General features: G+C 43.6%; 1 protein-coding gene across 2 annotated transcripts in view; it reads left to right on the forward strand.

Moving 5' to 3' along the window:
- Positions 1 to 20,396, forward strand: part of adamts17 (ADAM metallopeptidase with thrombospondin type 1 motif, 17) — a 176,769-nt gene that overhangs the window by 107,738 nt on the left and 48,635 nt on the right. For both annotated transcript variants that reach the window (XM_039772720.1, XM_039772721.1), the window contains exons 15-16: positions 8,499 to 8,619; positions 12,558 to 12,638. In XM_039772720.1, the coding sequence (XP_039628654.1) occupies positions 8,499 to 8,619; positions 12,558 to 12,638 (202 nt within the window). The remainder of the gene's footprint in view (positions 1 to 8,498; positions 8,620 to 12,557; positions 12,639 to 20,396) is intronic.

Consider the following 20,396-nt stretch of genomic DNA (forward strand, 5'->3'; position numbering starts at 1 on the left):
TGCAGATGTTGAAGGACGCCAGCCTTCTAAGGAAGTATAGTCGGCTCTGTCCTCTCTTACACAGAGCATCAGTATTGGCAGTCCAGTCCAGTTTATCATCCAGCTGCACTCTCAGGTATTTATAGGTCTGTACCCTCAGCACAGTCACCTCTGATAATCACGGGGTCCATGATGGGCCTGGGCCTCCTAAAATCCACCACCAGCTCCTTGGTCTTGCTGGTGTTCAGTTGTAGGTGGTTTGAGTTGCACCATTTAACAAAGTCCTATACTCCTCCTCCTGCCCACTCCGGTTGCAGCCCACCATAGCAGTGTCATCAGCGAACTTTTGCACGTGGCAGGACTCCGAGTTTGTATTGGAAGTCCGATGTATGTTGGCTGAACAGGACCAGAGAAAGTCCAGTCCCCTGCGGCGCTCCTGTGCTGCTGACCACAATGTCAGACCTGCAGTTCCCGAGACGCACATACTGAGGTTTGTCTGTAAGATAGTCCACGATCGATGGCACCAGGTATGAATCTACTGCCATCTCAGTCAGCTTGTCCCTAAGGAGCAGAGGTTGGACGGTGTTGAAGGTGCTAGAGAAGTTCAGAAACATAATTCTTATTGTGCAATAGAAATATTACAAGTACAGAGCAGAATTTATCACATTAGCTATGCATTTTGCCATAAGAAAGACACGGACCTCGCTAACTTTGTGTCAGTCACATGGTACGAGTTATCAGGGTGAATCAGTTTATAAATGTTCGATTACAAACAAGGTCAAAGTTCAAGCCCCAGTAGTCTGCGAGTAATCGTGTGACAGACAGACAGACAATATCTAATTACCCAGCCGTACAAATTGTGAAGGAGAACTGGTCCGACCTTTACTTTGAGGGTCAGAATGTGAATGTTGAGTGAAGGCTGACGATGATCTAGCCAGTTAAATCAAAGTAGCAGAAAATGGCCCAAAATGGGGCTGAGTTTGAAGGCTTAATTAGAATCCTCTCTTTCAAATACAGACAATGTAATTAAAAATAATTAGGCAAATAGACAAAATAATTATTATCTCCTCTCTTATAAATGTAGGCGATGCTAAAATATATAATGAAATTAGTAACCCCTGTTAGATATAAAGAAATAATCACGTGCATCAGGGAGAAGTCACTTCTTGGAGACATTCGACTACGGACCAGCACCACGTGGCACCCATTCCTAGTATTATGTTATTCATTTGGCGGCATATTCCACGGGCATTTATTTGTGACCAGCTGAGGCAGCTCTTTTGCTTTTTTTTGCATATGGGAGAAATTAACAGGCAAGCCATTTGGCAGGGATGGAGCTCTCCTTTGATGTAGACATTAACTACTGTTGTAAAGGTTTGTGTTGATATCATCGGAAAAATCATTCATGTTTATATTCAGCCCCCACAAATGGCAGAACCATTGGAAACTGAAATGTAATCAAAGAGGGTCTCCCACATGGCGTGCTGCTCACACACAGTATGAGGTCATGATGGAGAGAATCCTCCCACCTGTTTTTTTTGGACTGGTGGCCATCTAAAGAAGATAAAGATTCTGCGTCAGCTGATTGGGGGGACCATCCATCTGTTAGGATTCTGGTTTCTTTTTAATTAATTTTCTGGCAATGTTGTTACTACTACATGGATTTCTCTTCCCTTTTATTTATTTATTGTTTCCTTCCATGGATAATTCACTTTTGGCATTTGTGTTTAAATTGTTCCTTTGCTTACTTTGCAGTATTGTTTTCCATTGTATGTTATAATAATGTTGTGTTTATTTATTTATTTATTCATTTATTTATTTTTGTCTAATTATGAACTCTATGTTCATTTTATTCTCTTTATTTATTATGTAATGTTTTTGTGCGGTTTGCAGTTCTCTTCTGTTGCTTGTGTTTTGTGGGTTGATTCCCTAAGAGGCGGGGCCACCTGTCCATCACTGTTAAGGAACCGCCCACACCAGCTCCATAAAAGCAGGCTGGGAATTGAAGTCCAGTGCAGGTTTATTTTGAATGCTCTCTGGTGAGGGGGACCATCCATCTGTTAGGATTCTGGTTTCTTTTTAATTAATTTTCTGACAATGTTGTTACTACTACATGGATTTTCTCTTACGTTTATTTATTTTTTCCTTCCATGGAGAATTCACTTTTGGCATTTGTGTTTAAATTGCTCCTTTGTTCACTTTGCAGCATTGTTTTCTATTTTATGTTATATTTTTGTGTTCATTTTTTTTATTTTGTCTAATTATGAACTCTGTGTTCATTTTATTCTCTTTATTTATTATGTTGTGTGTTTGTGCGGTTTGCAGTTCTCTTCTGTTGCTTGTGTTTTGTCGGTTGATTCCCTAAGAGGCGGGGCCACCCGTCCATCACTATTAAGGAACCGCCCACACCAGCTCCATAAAAGCAGGCTGGGAATTGAAGTCCAGTGCAGGTTGATTTTGAATGCTCTCTGGAGGTGTTGGCGAGTTTTGGATTTTCTTTAATTTTCCATCTTGTATTGAGACTCATTTACTTTTTGGTCGTTTGTTACTCTTGTGAACTTTTTTCTTGTATTTTCCTATTTCTTCCAAGAAAGCTCTATAAAAGAAAGTGTCTACACTGCTGTGCTCCATATAAGCCAGGGGTTGAATGTGATCCCCTCTCTGTAGGGGATTCTCAAAGGTTTTCAGGAAACGTCCTATTTAATGCATACTGTATATTAAGTATACAGACTAATTATAACACAGTGAACAATTCTCAAAACCCAAGAATCCATCCTGTATTTGTTCTAAACCCAAAAATTGAAGTTGTAAACTGGTAACAAAATTCAAACCAAGAAAAGCCACACCAACTCACAAAGATTTGTTAGGATTTCCCCAGAGCCTCTGATAAAGATGGATCTGTGGGGTGCTGGTATCAGAGACAGTCACTCCATTAGACACTGGAGGGGCACCATTTATGACTGGTAAGGGGTGTGCACTCCAGTCACTGAAGGGCACTGTTTATGTAACTTTGTACCTTTCTGTTATGCTCATGGTACAGCCAGCTAGGGGAGGCATTTTGATAAGTCAAGGGGTGAACACTCTACAGAGGGGACCAAAGGACCTCGACGTCTAATAATACTGAAAGTGTCCTAATGGAGGACATCAGGGCTTGTTGTTAATGTAAGTCAAGTGGGATGCACTCCCGACCATTCCGTTATACCCGTGCTATGGGCAGGAGGTGCGCTGATTTGTTAAGTGCCATAGGCAATAAGGGGGATGGTGAAGGCTCCTCAAAAAGTCAAATATGACTGAAAGCAAACTATGGAGGACACCAAGTGGCACTGTTTACATAACTCAAGCAGCATAAACTCCAGAACTTTCCACCTTCCCAACCCCAGTCTACACTATGGACACCAATGGGTGCTGTTTCTGGGTTCCACAGATGTGATTGCAGTGAAAATGAATGGAGACGGCACGTGAAGCATTTCCTGAATGTTATGTAAGTTTTGTCCTACCATGTTCCATGTCTCTGGACGAAGAAGTTTACCAAATCACATGCTAAGCACATAAATCTGGAATGAAACTGTAATCCAATGGTCGTCGTGTTTGTAATCCAATAGAAGAGAAGTGTAGAAAGAGATAGATACAGAGATACAAATCCTGTCTAATTCTCCTTCTTCACAGCAACCCTCTAAACTTGCCCAGTGGTGCAAGACTACCGAGGTTGCTGGGATTTGTAGGCCATTTAAGTAGCACTGGCACACTGCGAGTGAAACAGGTCCTGGTAACACCAGTCGAGTCCTCCCACCTTTACTGCACTGCCTCACCACTCCAATCCCATAATGCAATCGAGACACTTCAACAGTGTGCTGGCAATAGAAGGTCAATGGAGCAGTTCATCGATATCCGAGATTGGATTAAAAACTTTGTGTTTCTTCTTGTGTATTCCCTTTTGACTTAGTGTTTTGGGCTCCACTGATCGTGTTTATGACTTCCAGTTTTCAGCTACACATTATTTCTGGAACTATAAAAGAAGAGACAGAAGCCATTGCGTCCAATGTAAAGCGGGCAAAATAATTTTAAGAAATGTACATAAAATGTCGATCGGGAAGAGATTTTCGCACAACAAATGCATAGATACCACGTTTGCAAAGGCATGACGACTCGGAAAATATCAGACTTATCCTTTAACATTCGTCCAACCATTTTTGAACTTCTCAATTTGTAAACACTCCACCGTGGTAAAACACAGTCTCCATATTGTGAGGAAAACCTTCAGTGGATTTCAGCCCTTGGTACACCTTCAGCCCTTAAAATGAGGATCTCTGCTCTTCTCGTTTTTGTGCGATGTTTTGTACATTCGTGAAGGCGAAGAACGTTTTGTTTTTAAGAGAATGGAGTTAGGACCTTGTAATGATTGGTAGAGAAGGATGAGGTCAACATTGAATTGTCTGCCAGCCCATGGTACGGTGATCGCGAAATATCACCGGTTTTCGAGTTTGTATTGATTGTGAAACATCACCGATTTCGACATTTGATTTCAAAATGTCACCGATTCCAAGGTTGTATTGACTGTGAAACATCACCGATTTTCGCGATTGTATTGATTGTAAAACATCACCGATTTTCAAGGTTGTATTGACTGTGAAACATCGCCGATTTTCGCGATTGTATTGACTGTGAAACATCACCGATTTTCGCAATTGTATTGATTGTAAAACATCACCGATTTTCAAGGTTGTATTGACTGTGAAACATCACCGATTTTCGCAATTGTATTGATTGTAAAACATCACCGATTTTTGAGGTATGATTGATTGTGAAATGTCACCGATTTTGATTGCGAAATGTCACCGATTCCAAGGTTGTATTGACTGTGAAACATCACCGATTTTCGCGATTGTATTGATTGTGAAACATCACCGATTTTCGAAGTCGTATTGATTGTGAAACATCACCGATTTTGACGTTTGATTGCAAAATGTCACCGATTTCGACATTTGATTGACATTTTGGGGTGTTGGGGGGGATACTGAATTGTATGTAACACCTGTTGCTTACGCTCAGCCCATCTCTCGAGCTGGCAGTCCTGGCAGTAGCACAGTAATTTTAATGTGCAGCACATCTGTTTCTAGAATTATCTGGGGGAGGCAGAGCTCGTCAACTGGGGTTCATTGCTAAGCAGCGTGTTGGCAATCATTTCTTCAATCCCCCCAACCCCTCGATTGTTGATTGTGTGTCATTTCCTTGTGGCACTTCATGCTTTACAGGATACTCCCAAACCCCTGGACCATCAATCGAGTGTCTATGGGGGACACATTTACAAGACTGAGATTTATAAAAGTAAATCGCTCAATTTATATTTCATATTTTACGCACCGAGTTTGAGTTCAGTTTGTTCACCCGCAGTACTGTATGTGGTTCAAGCATTACAAATTTGACTTCTTCATCTTCAAATGTGGCATTACTTTTGTAGGGGGTGAGAACAGAAATCAAACATTGTCTAGGGCTGTGGGGGGTGTAGAAAAGGCCGGAAACCACTAAGCTGGGAAGAAGGTGTTGGTGAGGCCAGCAGGGGGCAGCTTACCCAATGCCCCAGTGCAGTGACAGGAACACTGGGCTGTTAAAATGGCACCGTCCTTCAGATGAGACATAAAAGTAAGGTCCTGACCCTCTGTAAAAGAACCCGGGGTGTCTTTCAAAAAGAGTAGTGTGTACCCCAATGCCCTGGCTAAACTGCACACCACAACCTCTCTCATGTCTTCACCACCTAATAGCTAATAAGCTGGCACAATAATGGCTGCCATCACATCGTTCAGGTGGGTACTATTCATTGGTGGCAGTTGAATTGCTTCTCCACTATCTATGTAAATTGCTTTGAGTCGTGAGAACAGCACTATATACATTTAATTAATTCATTATATGGAGTTTGTTCCTGTCTCGTGCCCAGCGCTGGCCCCCTGGCTTATTGTCTTCTGTAATGGATGCACAGATCACCTGCAGTCTGTCACTTTGGCAGTTTTGACTTCCCTTCCAGTGGGATTTCAAATGTATTTGCGGAATTGCTGGCCGCCTATAAAACGGCTGCCCAGTAATGCTGTGACCACCCTGCAGATGTTGACTAACTGACTCTCGTCGCTGCTCTGAAAATGGACATGTCTGTGTGGCCACCTAAATGTGCAGCTGTGATCCCGAGTTGCGTCACCATAAATGTCACATGCAGCCTTAAGATAAATGGCCACTACAGGGATCACAAAGCTGTGCTCTCCCAGGTGACGTCCACAGCTGTTTAGTGTGTTAGACACCCGCAACTCTCGATGTCACATACCCAGCTAATCCTCCATCGTGGTCCTGCTGCACTTTCCGATATGTGACATTGGAGCATGAACACAATGACATGTTCCTTTTTGGGAGGCCATTGAAGTTTAAGAGTCGGCTTTCAGACTTCAGACTGCGTCTCTGTGAATGTTTGTACAGGTGAGCTCCAATGTGCCGCCTTCCCAGATGGCTGTTTTCTTTGGCGTTACCAGCGCAGATGTTTTCCCCACTCTTGGGTGCATCTGCTGAACGTAATTTGTCAAATCGGTCTCATTTTATTAAAACGTAATTCCAGTGTTTGTTAATGAGGTGAAATGTGTTGCATGCGTTTCCTGCTAGGAATGCATTACTCGTGTGGCCGAGTGGGAGAGTTGGGTATACTGTGTGTGTTTAAGGCCTGGCGGAGACATGGACCCTCAACACCGAAAATCACAAAAGGGGCCAGTGCTCGGCACACGGTAAAAACAGGGAATGGCTGCCTGCGCTGAGCATGGGAGGCGGGGTGGCCATCAGGGTACTGGATGGGGGGGCTGGCAACATGCAGTGCAAAGCTGGCTGGGTTTACAAGATACACACATTCATAGACAGATGGTGAAATATTAGATAGATATGAAAGGGGCGATATGGATGGTAGGTAAACACATGTGAAAGGCACTGTATAATATGTAGGAACATAGATGTGAAAGACGCTGTATATATTGTAGGTAAACACATGTAAAAGGCATTATATAATGTATGCTAAAGGCACTATATACAGTAAAATGTAGGTAGAAAATGTGAAAGATGCCATATAATAGGTGTGAAAGGCACTATATAATAGGTAAGAAGATAAATGTGAAAGGTGCTACATAATAGACAATAAGGCAGTATGTAATGCATAGGTAGATAGATGAGAAAGGCACTATATAATAGACATTAAAGGCACTATATAATACATAGGTAGATAAATGTGAAAGGTGCTATATAATAGATGTTTGAGGCACTATATAATAGGTAGATAGATAGATGTTAATGGCACTATATAATAGATGTTAAAGGCACTATATAATAGGTAGGTAGATAGATGAGAAAGGCACTATATAATAGACATTAAAGGCACTATATAATACATAGGTAGATAAATGTGAATGGCACTATATAATAGACATTAAAGGCACTATATAATACGTAGGTAGCGTAGGTAGATAAATGTTAAAGGTGCTATATAATAGATGTTAAAGGCACTATATAATAGGTTGGTAGATAAATGTGAAAGGTGCTATATAATAGATGTTTGAGGCACTATATAATACATTGGTAGATAGATGTTTAAGGTGCTATATAATATGTAAGTAGTTAGATGTGAAAGGCAGTATAATAGGTAGTAGGTAGGTAAAATGCTTTGTTTTTCCCAAATCAGACTCACCAATTGCAAGTCTGTTGGAAATGGAAAAGAACACACATGGGAAGAACATGCAAAATTTAGATAGATCATTTATAAGCAGCCCAGGTCTGTGAAGCAGTGGCACTTGCCCTCCACATGTGTCCAGTCCATTGGCACCTTCTCTCCAACGTCGCCCAGTAAGCAGCATACATTATACACCATGACTGGGCATCAGGCTGAAGGGGAAACAGAAGGAATGTCAGTCAGGGCACCAGCCAGGCTGCCCCATGTAATCGGCAAACAGAAAAAAACAACAAGAAGTAAAGCCTTGGGCACAAGGTCCTGTCAGCGGGCGCGCCGTCCATGTTGATGGCACAAGTCTAAATGGATTGCATCTTTGGGTGGCCATCTGTCCGAGGCATAAAGGGTGGGGCCAACTGTGGGTGGAGCTAGGTGTCCACAGTGGGCATCTCCTCGAAACTGTGGCAGAAAGAGACGATACAGTTGGCGCCAGTGTCCCCTCTCGTTCTGGAGTGGCATTGCTTACCACATCAAAGATAGGAAGGTGGTCCCGAGGCACATATGTCTAACAACACAAATGCTGAACCCTGTCTAAATCAGTCCAGCATGAGCTACTACAATCGGTTCATGTCCATCCCTCAGTCAAGACTACACAGATGAAGATAATTTCAATAGTTTGATCCTTTCTGACCCACTGGACCTGCCTTAGCATTACAGGAGCTCGGGGTATTCCTACAAGTGGGCATGGCAGGCAGAGATTAGGGAACATCAGGCCACTTCAGCGCACCGTGGTCTGACCCCCCGGTAATAATTTACGGTTATTCTTGCTTTTTAGAAAATTGGATGTGATGGCATCATTGGCTCTTCAGCTAAAGAGGATCGGTGTGGAGTTTGTAATGGAGACGGCAAGTCCTGCAAGATCGTGAAGGGGGATTTCAACCACACCAGGGGGACAGGTAAGGAGCCACATGCCTAGTAATTAATGATCTGCGCAGACACCAATATATGAGGACCTCCTAAGTAACTCTTCAGATACCCCTGAAAACTGTCAATTTGGGGGGTTGCACATTCCTGAACAAAAAAAAAAACCCACAGAAACCAGGAAATGAGAGCAATTTAAGGATGGAAGGGAAAAGTGACACTGCATCACCGTTTAAGACGGGATTTCGGAGGAGCGACCGCATCTCCTTGGGGTGCGTTCAGCCCCCCTCTTCACAATGCGAGCGGCAGAGACGTGAAGCTGGCCAACAACACTTCCAGCAGCACACCAGTCTTTTCCTAGATGGTCTTCCATCCAAGTCCTGGCTGGGCCCGAACAGGCTTAGCTTCGGATGGATGACCTGTTCTGACGCGCAGGTGACCAGGCTGCTGGATATCAAATTCTTTTTTTTATTGTTTTAGTTTCGGTTTTAATTAACAACTCGGGGGGATTTGCCCCCTGCTCACTTCGCTCGCCAACCCCTGGGCCGGCGCTGTGTGTCAGCAACTTTGCGCTTCTGCTGCTCACGTATGGGGATGCGGATGTTCAATTTAAACTGATTGTTATTTTCATTGGAATTGTTACATATACACAATAGAACTATTTTCATCAATTTCGCATTGAATTTTGATTCCTTGTTTGAACTTACATTGTGACAACGTGACGTGTAACTGACGTGAGTGAATTTCGTTTCTTTGTTTCTAATAAACAAACCAACCTTTTTGAATGTTTGGCTCTGAGATTTGTTAATTATCCTTGCAAAAGCTATTCTAACGGGAAACTGTAAACGTTTTAATACGAATGGCATATCAAGATCTCCTTTGGTGTCTGATGTTATCCCCTGAAGATGTCCTACATTACCTTTGTTGGATACGTCCTCCTTTCTGCAGTAATTTGTGCGGTGGAAGACCGGATGGTGTTAACAATTGTAGATATTCTTTGTGATATTGTAAGTTGATGTTTTCATCTTCCTCATCATCACCACCAACTGTTTCAGCAGAGTCTATTGATACGCATTTCACCAATTTGCCGTGTAACCGATCAACAATTTTCATGTTAATTCATTGGACTTCATCAATTCTGAGTGCTAGGATTGCCCGTGTACTAATATTTTATGTTGATAACCCTTTGTGATGAAATTCTTCAATAAGATTTTGGACATAATACGTCTTCTTTAATTGGGAACTTAAAGTGATAAAAACTCAAAAAAGTGCAGGAAGTGTGTCTGACAAGAGCATTCACACGAATGAGAGGTGAGAGGACCACCGTGGGCGTGGCTGAGAGGAGGGCGGGACTTGAAATAATCACTTAGAAAAAGTCTCGTGTCGTCTCAAGATTTTTTATATAATAGAGAGTGTGACAGATAGGGGGTGCTGTTGTCCCCTTGAACCCTCAGACCAGATGCCAGACACCAGATTAAAGTCTACTAATTGACTTTATTTGTATAATACAGTGCACAAAGCACCCTCCTCTCTACAATACTCATTAACTATAACAATAATCAATCCACTCCCAGATGCTTTGCCACACTGCCACCCAGCTCAGCTCATCGTCTGGTATCTGTCCCAGTCCTTTATAGTCCATGACCCAGAAGTGTTTCTGAACCCCTGTCCATGTGACTTCCTAGCACTTCCGGGTCAGATGAAATCTCTTCTTCTTCAATCCGGAAGCACGTCATTCCCTTTGTCCATGTAACTAGGACACACATCCGGGTCCTTCTAGTGGCCCGTGTGGTATCCAGCAGGGCTGTGGATGAAAACTCCATTGTCTATAATTCCCTGTTGGCATTCGGGGCACCTCCATGCTGCAGGGAGGGCTCCACCTGGCGGCCTGGGGGTATTGGCCAGGATGACTGGCCGGCCATAGTCCACAGTAGATCATCACATTGGTTCACATCAACGGGGCGATTGTATACCAAATATGAGATGGCGCACATCTGAACATTAGAACAGAAGTGAGAATGTAATAACTCAAACATCCATCCATCCATTATCCAATCCGCTATATCCTAACTACAGGGTCACGGGGGTCTGCTGGAGCCAATCCCAGCCAACACAGGGCACAAGGCAGGAAACAAACCCCAGGCAGGGTGCCAGCCGACCGCAGGGCGCACAAACACACACACCATGCACACACTAGGGGCAATTTAGGATCACCAATACACCTGACCTGCATGTCTTTGGACTGTGGGAGAGAACATGCAAACTCCACGCAGGGAGGACCCGGGAAGCGAACCCGGGTCTCCTAACTGCGGGGCAGCAGCGCTACCCACTGCGTCACCATGCTGCCCTAACCCATACACCCAAAGGGAATATCTCATATGTATGACATATCAACTTTAAGTATGTTAAACTATTATCGTACGTGCAAGTTATAATCTCTCGTATATTCGACATATTTTTTGAACGAGATAGTTGCACATATGTAGAAGATATGTCATACTTACGTACGTTTTTCTCAACTTGCATTTCAGGGCTACAGAATTATGTTTTCAGACATTAAAAATATTTCCCACCTCTACTGCCGCCCATTTTCATCATAACCCTGCTTGTGAAGAAATTGACCAAGCAGGCCACGTCCACGTAATGCACAATATTCTCTCCTACAATAAAATCCGTATTTTTATCCGTAAAATCCAAGCATGCACGCATCTACTTGGTCACATAGCTTTTCTACTCCATCTTGAGGATGGGAAAGAAATTGCAATGCAAGCCAAGAAAGAGATGCCACTGACACGGCCTGCTCTAATAATTATATTGATAATTCTTTGCATTTATATAGCGTTTTTCTCACTAGTCAAAGCGCTTAGCAATTGCAGGTTAAGGGCTTTTCTCAAGTTCCCAACAGAGCAGAGTCCCTATTGGCATTTACTGGATTCGAACCGGCAACCTTCCGATTGCCAGTGCAGATCCCTAACCTCCGAGCCACCACTCCACCTCCTCTACGATGCGACCTCCTACCTCAAAACTCTCACATAACTGGCACTGTGAAAGAAACACGACGTTCATAAAGGTTGGTTCTAGCTATGGTTCGGGAGGAGGACCCAGCGTCGTGTCATCCCCAGGGGTCCGTGAACTTGGGACTCGTCCTAGTCTCTGGTGCTCCATTCTATTGTGTCTGAAAGCAGACTAGGTTTTCAAAGGGCAAACATGGAGCGAGAAAAAAAGGGGCAAAACTGGGAGATCAATAGGTGTCGAAATAACAAAGAGAAAGAGAAAGATGAAAATCGAGGTCAGAAGGACAAAACGAAAGTCGGGAACCGAGGAGATCGATTCAGAAATCAAGATCTAAACGCGAAAGAGTTAATAAAGGTTCTCTTTTTCCTTAATCTGCAACTTGGATAAAAGACAAGGCAGAGTGGGTGGCGATTTAAAGTCACCACTGGAATTGCTAGCAGGTGACAAACCCGGTGCCACGCCTCTAAACGACAGGAATGGTTACCCTGGCAACCGGAACAAGCACGTGATAGCCATCAGAAGAAATGGAATTCAAAAAAATATAACGCATTCCCAATACTGGGGTATCACGGGCCCTGTTGTCACCAGTATGGCTGCCATTGCCAGGGTAGTTGTGACAGGGCGTTTTACCGCCTCCCTCCCATCCTGCATTCAGACGTTCAGTCCTTGCACTTACAGTGCCTGCCGAGGCCTCTTTAGCTCTGGGTAATATTTTAATGCATTCTTGTTGATCACAATGCTGGAGTGTGGCAACATGTCGCATGGCAGGGAAGAAATTCAGTGAACTCTCTGTGCAAGGGACAACCCGACTACTCCTATCGCTTGCATTGGTTTACCACAGAAAATCTGAAATGCTGCCAACTCGGTTGTAAAATATCCCGCATTTCACCAGTCACGTTGTTGTTGCTGTTATTACTCGTATTAACTGGTGTCTCTACATGCACTTGTCTCACTACAGGTTACATTGAGGCAGCTGTTATCCCTGCAGGAGCAAGGAGAATCAAAGTGGTGGAAGGGAAACCCGCGCACAGCTTTCTGGGTAAGGTTTTTTTGTCCTCCCACAAATTGTTTTTGGACCATTGTACAGGATCGATGTTGGTTCCTACTTTGGCATTTCTGCCTGTCGCACCAATGCTGGTGCTCTTGGGTCTGCTGTTCCCAGATGTTTTTCTCCCTTGTCCTAGTCCATCTCCTGGTTAGTGTTAGCGGCACACTGGGGTGCAACGCTGAGCAGCACAGCCTCACATGTCCAGACTCCTGGGTTCAAATCGTACCTGAGTTGTTTGGCGTGCCCACTGTGCCCGTGGTGATGAATTCCACTGCCTTCTGGGAGGCCGGGGTTGGTTTTTAAAATTCGCCCGCGGTGCACCTCCACAGTTTTTTTTTAATGTGTTGGGAAATGCGGAGTATCTGTTATTTATTTTTGGAATTTTTCGGCAAGGCTGCTTTTTACGTGAAACACACTGCATTAAATTACGAATGATGATGATTATTAATTTAAAAAAAGCAAGCCCATGGAAATGTATTTTTGGGGAAAATTATAACAAAAAAGAGGCCTCTTTAAAATATATCTATTCTAGCCGTCCTCTGCGGCTTCGCCCGCGTATTAGTGAAACAGAACGGTGAGTAGGCCCCGCCTGGCTCCCCACTCCTTGATGTCACTCTCGCCCCCCACCGTCGACCCACAGCCTCTGTCACAGATTAGCGTAAATATATCGCTCCTGCAGGCGAACTGTGATTCTTAGCGCAATGAGAGAAGTCGCAAAATCAACCGGAATGTTCAAGCAAATTATAGAAAAAAAACCTGATCTAAATCCGTTAAGTAGTTCTCTCTCATTCGCTAACTAAGCAGAGCTAAGGTTACGCCCTGAGGCAGACTCATGAGTGATTAGGGCCCCGCCCCCCGAGGAGTCTCTCTCGGATTTGTGCTAATAAATCAGTACTGCAAGCGAACTCTGATTCTTAGCCCGATGAAAAAGTCACAAAATCAACTGGAACGTTCAAGCAAATTGTAAAAATAAAAAAGATCTAAATCCGTTAAGTAGTTCTCTCTCATTTGCTAACTAAGTGGAGTTAAGGTTACGCCTCAAGGCAGTTGCGTGAGTGAGGAGGGCCCCGCCCCCCGAGGAGTCTCTCTTGGATTTGCGCTAATAAATTGGTACAACAAGTGAACCCTGACACTTAACGTGATGAGAAAGTCGCAAAATCAACCGGAATGTTCAAGTGAATTATAAAAAAAAAAAAACTGATCTAAATCCGTTAAGTAGTTCTCTCGTGAAAAGTGGGCAGACATGTGCTATATGCTCCAACTCACCATTGCCCACGGCTTCGCCCGCGTATTAGTGAAACAGGACAGTGAGGAGGCCCCGCCTGGCTCCCCACTCCTTGATGTCACTCTCGCCCCCTCCCCTCGACCCGCAGCCTCTGTCTCAGATTAGCGTGAATATATCGCTCATGCAAGCGAACTGTGATTATTGGCACAATGAGAGAAGTCGCAAAATCAACCGAAATGTTCAAGCAAATTGTAAAAAAAAAAAACGATGTAAATCCATTAAGTAGTTTTCTCTCATTCGCTAACTAAGCAGAGCTAAGGTTACTCCCTGACGCAGACTCATTAAGTGATTAGGGCCCCGCCCCCCGAGGAGTCTCTCTCGGATTTGTGCTAATAAATCAGTACTGCAAGCGAACTCTGATTCTTAGCCCGATGAGAAAGTCACAAAATCAACTGGAATGTTCAAGCAAATTGTAAAAATAAAAAAGATCTAAATCCGTTAAGTAGTTCTCTCTCATTTGCTAACTAAGCGGAGTTAAGGTTATGCCACGAAGCAGACGCGTGAGTGAAGAGGGCCCTGCCCCCCGGGGAGTCTCTGCTGGATTCGCACTAATAAATCGGTACCGCAAGCGAACTATGATACTTAGCGTGATGAGAGAAGTCGCAAAATCAGCCAGAATGTTCAAGCAAATTGAACAATCTAAATCCGTTAAGTAGTTTTCTCGTGAAAAGCGGACAGACATACAAAGGGGTCTAAAAAACTATAAGAAATTTTGCGCTTCGACCACGAAATTTTTAAAACCGTTTCTTAGCGAGCACCTATTGGCCAAGGGTACCCTACATTCCAAATTTCAAGTCCCAAGTCCTCAAGACTCGGGAGATTTCGTGATGAGTGAGTCGGTGGTATTTGGCTTTTATATATACAGGTATACTAACAAAATACCCGCGCTTCGCAGCAGAGAAGAAGTGTGGTAAAGAAGTTATGGAAAAGAAAAAGAAACATTTTAAAAATAACGTAACATTTGCTTTCTATTCGTTTGCATAAGCACAGTCCTTCACCAGCAATTATTTAATGTTAGCTCAGACCCAGCATTTAAAAGTTTCCCTCGCACTTTCGCTGAGTTTGTGCCAAACACTATTCTATCCCTGACCATCTCATCTTCGTTTGCATAAGCGCAGTCCTTCACCAGCAAGTTTAACTCCGTTAGAAAGTGATCCAATGTCTCGTTTATACCTCGTGTCTTCTCATTAAACTTGTATCTCGCGAATATCGCATTCGTCGTAGGTATGACGAACGGCAGTAGGAGCGTGTCTATAAACTTAATTTAAACTTACGTTTTATACCGTGCTTTGTTTCCGCAGTAGCTGCACTTATGAATATGCTTGTATGCGTCACTCGCTTCATATTCTTTAGCTGCCTTCTCAATTGTGTAATGCATTTTTTGTTCAGCGCTCTTTGGAGCTCTTGCTTGTTCTCTATGTACTGCGTTCACAGTCAGTTCACGTGAGCCGCTCTCTTGTGTGATCTTGCAATGTCCATTGCTTTATTTAATGTCAGCGAAGACCCAGCACTTTCGCTGAGCTTATGCCAAACACTAGACCATCTCGTCTTCGTTTGCATAAGCACAGTCCTTCTCCCGCGAATATTTACCTTATATGGGCAGGCACTCAATTACGTGGGAGGCGTGATAATGCGGGACGCAACTCCGCCTGACACGGCGACCGAGCTGCAGGCTATGGCCGTATATATGGTCGAAAGTAGGTTCCAGTTATGACCGTTACGCGTAGAATTTCGAAATGAAACCTGCCTAACTTTTGTAAGTAAGCTGTAAGGAATGAGCCTGCCAAATTTCAGCCTTCTACCTACACAGGTAGTTGGAGAATTAGTGACGAGTCAGTCAGTGAGTGAGGGCTTTGCCTTTTATTAGTGTATATATATATATATATATATATATATATATATATATATATATATGTGGTAGATAGGGGGCGCTCTCACTCCCTTGAACCCCTGTCCACGACTCCAAACACCAGGTAAAAGTCCAACAGTTGACTTTATTTAATTGCCACAGTGTACAAAGCACACTCTCCTCCACAATACTCATATAAACAATCACTATTCACAATAAACCAATCCTCCAGCTCTCAGACGCGTTGCCACCCTTCCACCCAGCTCAGCTCGTCGTCTGGGAGCTCCCACAGTCCTTTTATATTCCCTGACCCGAAGTGTTCCCAATCCCCAGTCCATGTGATTCTTAATCACTTCCGGGTCAGGTACAAGTCTTTTCTTTTCACGCCGGAAGCCCGTCGCTCTTCCTATGACGAACTTCCGGGTCATAGGGCACGAAGAAGTCTTTGTTCCTCCCTGCAGCTCCCTCTTGCGGCCCCTGAGGTATCCAGCAGGGTCTTGTATGAAAACTCCATGTCCCATGACTCCCTGGTGGTCTTCGGGGCTCCTCCGTACTGCAGGAAGGGCTCCATCTGGTGGCCTGGGGGTATTGGCCGGGATGATAAGCCGGGCACATATCACTATATATATATATATATATATAAAATATCCAGTATATAAAGCAAGTTCTTTCAGTGAATTAGAAGGTGGGCTAGATAAATAGGAATTAAACATTCCAGAGCCTGGCCTGCCCTGCGTCCATGGCACACCCCGGCCGTTGCCCGTTCACTGCTGTTCCAGAAACTCTAGACTGTGAAATGTGAAGCACTTGAAATTAAATAAATATACAGTGGCATTTTTGGCAGAGGTTACAGGTTTAAATCCAAAATGAAAACTTACTTATATAATCCACTGCATTCCCCCCCACCTCCAATTTCCTCATGAATGCTGCACATGAAAGAAAGAAAATTAGATTATTTTCCAAAGGGCACAAAGCAATAAAACACTTCGGAGGCCCAGAAAATCGCGCACGTTGGAAGAAATGTTCATTTTTTTTTTCGCCCCACTTATTATATAACTCTGTCTGCATCTTGTGATTTTGGGCATGAGACAAGAATGCAGACGGGCTTCTAAACTGCAGGGTTACACCCACCGAGTATCTTGAAATGGATCTTTCTATAAGGGTCCGCACTCAGCGTCCGGCAGATTTCTGGGCCATTTTCCAGTTATGTCAGTTTTTGTATTTTTAAGCAGGTTTTGTGATGATGGCCCACAAGCCTGTGTAGGACCGGTTCCTGCCTTGTTCCCAGTGCCCAAACGAGATGGGCACTGCTCAAGATGACGACTTACAGTGAATTCAGAAAGCCTTCAGACCCCTTCACTTTCTGGACGCCGTGTTGTAGATTTCATTTTAAATGGAGACACTTGGCATCAGTCTACAATCAATAACCCATAATGACAAAGTGAAGACGTGTTCAGAAAGGACTGTACATTTATTAAGAATCAAAAACTGAAATCTCTCATTCCTACAAGTATCCAGGCCCTAGGCTCAGGTCCATCCTTTTTGCTTTAATCCTTGTCGAGATGTTTCTAGAACTTGGAGTCTACTTGTGGTAAATGTTGTGTAGGAAGCAACATAGCGGGCCCTACAATCCAAACGATTCAGAAAGCATTTGATAAGGTGCCACATGAGAAGTTGGGCATCAAACTGAAAGAAGTGGCAGTTCAGGGTGTGGTGAGTAGATGGGTGCAGTATTGGCTCAGACACAGGAAGCAGAGGCTGATGGTGTGAGAAACCTCATCAGAATTGGCTGATGTTAAGAGTGGTGACCAGCAGGGGGCCCCTGATATTTTTAATATATATATACATTAATTAGATAGGAATATAAGGAACAAGCTGGTTAAGCTTGCAGATGATACCAAGATAGGTGGATTAGCTGATTTAGAATCCGTTATATCATCACAGAAGGTCTTGGAGAGCAGACAGGCTTGGGCAGATTTGTGGCAGATGAAATTTAATGTTAGTAAATGTAAAGAATTACACATAGGAAGTGAAAATGTAAGGTTTGAATACACAATGGGTGGTCTGAAAATCGAGAGTCCACCTTATGAGAAGGATTTAGGAGTCGTAGTGCACTCTAAGCTATCGGCTTCCTGACAGTGTTCAGAATGTCATGTTATATAGCGCCTTGACGTGTGGACTACAAGTCACAGAAGGTGCTGCTCAACCTTTATAACACACTGGTGAGGCCTCATCTGGAGTCCTGGGTGCAGTTTTGGTCTCCAGGCTCCATAAAGGATATGACAGCTCAAGAAAAGGTCCAGAGAAGAGCAACAAGGCTGATTCAGGGCTACAGGGGACGAGTTATGAGGAAAGATTAAAAGAGCTGAGCCTTAAGGAGAAGAAGAGGAGACCTGAGTGAAGTGTTTAAAATGATGAAGGGAATCAGTCCAGTGGATCGAGACTGGGACTTCAAAATGAGTTCATCAAGAACACGGGGGATCAATAGAACAAGGTGGAAGGTGAGGTAAAATCGGGCAGGTTTAGCTTGAAAGCAGTGGAGGAATTGTGTCGATGACGAGTTGTATTTGGAGCGCAACTGTTCGTAGGATGCAAAGACATTATCTGTGTCCAAGTCCTTAAGTGTTTTAATCCCAGACATTGAATAGTGTATTACGTTTGAGAGAGTGGAAAAAAGGTGGTTGTTCTGCAGAGGTGCAACAGATAAAAGCTTTTCTGTCTTAAAGTGCTTCCTACATTGGTTCCATACTCTGAGAGAATGAAGGGTAATTGGATTTTTAGTGTAATGACGGTAGTTTGTATCAACTGAGCCACAGAGCAAGGGCTATAAAGAAATACTGCAAGAGTGTATTTCTGTTGCAGGCTTGTGGATATTTTGTGCTGATGTCCAGGTCTTTATAGCTTGCATATTTGCCACCTAGTAATAAAACTAAAAATTGGGTAGTGCCATGCCGCCTTCTGCTTAAGGTCATGGCAGAGTCACCCTCTGGCTGAGTTGATGTTTCGAAATTCCAAATAAATGAAATCAGGAGCAAGGAGAATCAAAGTGGTGGAAGGGAAACCCGTGCACAGCTTTCTGGGTAAGGTTTTTTTCCCTCCTGCAAATTGTTTTTGGACCATCGTACACATCCGTGTCTAATTTCCTAAAAAATGATTTGTTAATGTATATGGGGATGCTTTGAAATAGGAAGAGCAGCTTGGGAAAGATGGTCACCTCCCTGCTAATATAAGGTGGAAGGTGGACCATCCTGGTTGTTTCATTTAAAATTCATTGTGGTGATGTACAGAACGAAAATGAGAAAAAAGTTCTCTCTGTCACAACATTTATGGGCCTAACTGTATATGGGAGTTGTGCCAGGAGAAAATGGAAAGAACTTCAGGGCAAGATTAAAGTTTGCCCATAAAAATAAACTGGGACTTTTGAAACAGTGTGATCTGGACAGATGAGACATCAAGTTATTTGTTACATGTTTGACGAAAACCAAAGCCCTTTCCTCCAGAAGAACCCAATGCCAACCATAAAATGTAGGGTTGGCAGTGGAAATGTTCTGGTTTGGAGCTGCTTTGCATTATCAGGGCCTGGGTGGTTCAACATCATATAGAATCCACAAGGAATTCTTTATTGTACCAGAGGGGGCGCTGGAGGATAATTTGAGACTCCGTGAGATGATTGAAGTCTAAACGACTCAAAACCCACAAGGGAATGACCAAAAAGAAAGAAATGGAGGGTTCTGGAGTGACCCAGTCAAAGCCTGCATTGGAATCCCGTCGTCTTGCTGCGGGTGGGGGATTTAAAAAAGGGCCGAGCATGAAAGACACCCCTATGGAAGAGAATTGTCTCAATGTCACGCTGACCGAGTCTGCCAGGCAGTTAAAGGAAATGCCGACTTTAGAGGGCAATGCCAGTCATGAGCCAAGGGTGGACTTCCCGTTTTCCACCGAGGGAAATGGCATATCTGTCCATTTTTCATTCAATAAAATGTTGCCCCTTTTTTTTTTTCTCCCATTACATCTCCTTTTTTAATAGATGCTCCTTAAATGGAAACCAAATCATACTTTTATCCACATATGTTAGAAAAGAAAGGCATATTTCATGGGGTGGACTTACTTTTTCACATGCCTGTAATTTGCTTTGCCTTCCTCCGTTTGGCTTTTCTTCTGCCATAATTGCCATCCCTCAAGCAACACAATGAGAAGCGGTACGTTATCCGATCTGAAGGCCTTGATTACAGAGTACAATAATGAGAGTTTTGGGACTTGTCTGGTCGAATTTAAACACGACGCCGTACATATCAGCATGCGCACGTGCTAAAGACTTAACAGGCCTGGGCGGCGTGCCCGTCTGGAGAGAAGTGTGCTGAAACGTTGTACATTTGATTAAGTAGTCATTTGGCGGACGCACAGAACATCCAGATGTGGGACTGGGGGGTCACCCTAAAGCTCTTCTTATGGCTTCTGTTTAGTTAACCCCTTACCAACCCTCCGCGCCTAGGCAGGACGTTACAACCTGGCCATTTCCGCCTTTCTACAAATCCCGTTATTGTGGAATGGCTCAGGCTAGACGTCTTCAAAGGTACTTTGAAAAATTTGGGGCAGCAGCTGCAAAGTTTCAAAA

The sequence above is a fragment of the Polypterus senegalus genome, chromosome 12 (genome assembly GCF_016835505.1).
Source record: "Polypterus senegalus isolate Bchr_013 chromosome 12, ASM1683550v1, whole genome shotgun sequence".
Classification (NCBI taxonomy): domain Eukaryota; kingdom Metazoa; phylum Chordata; class Cladistia; order Polypteriformes; family Polypteridae; genus Polypterus; species Polypterus senegalus.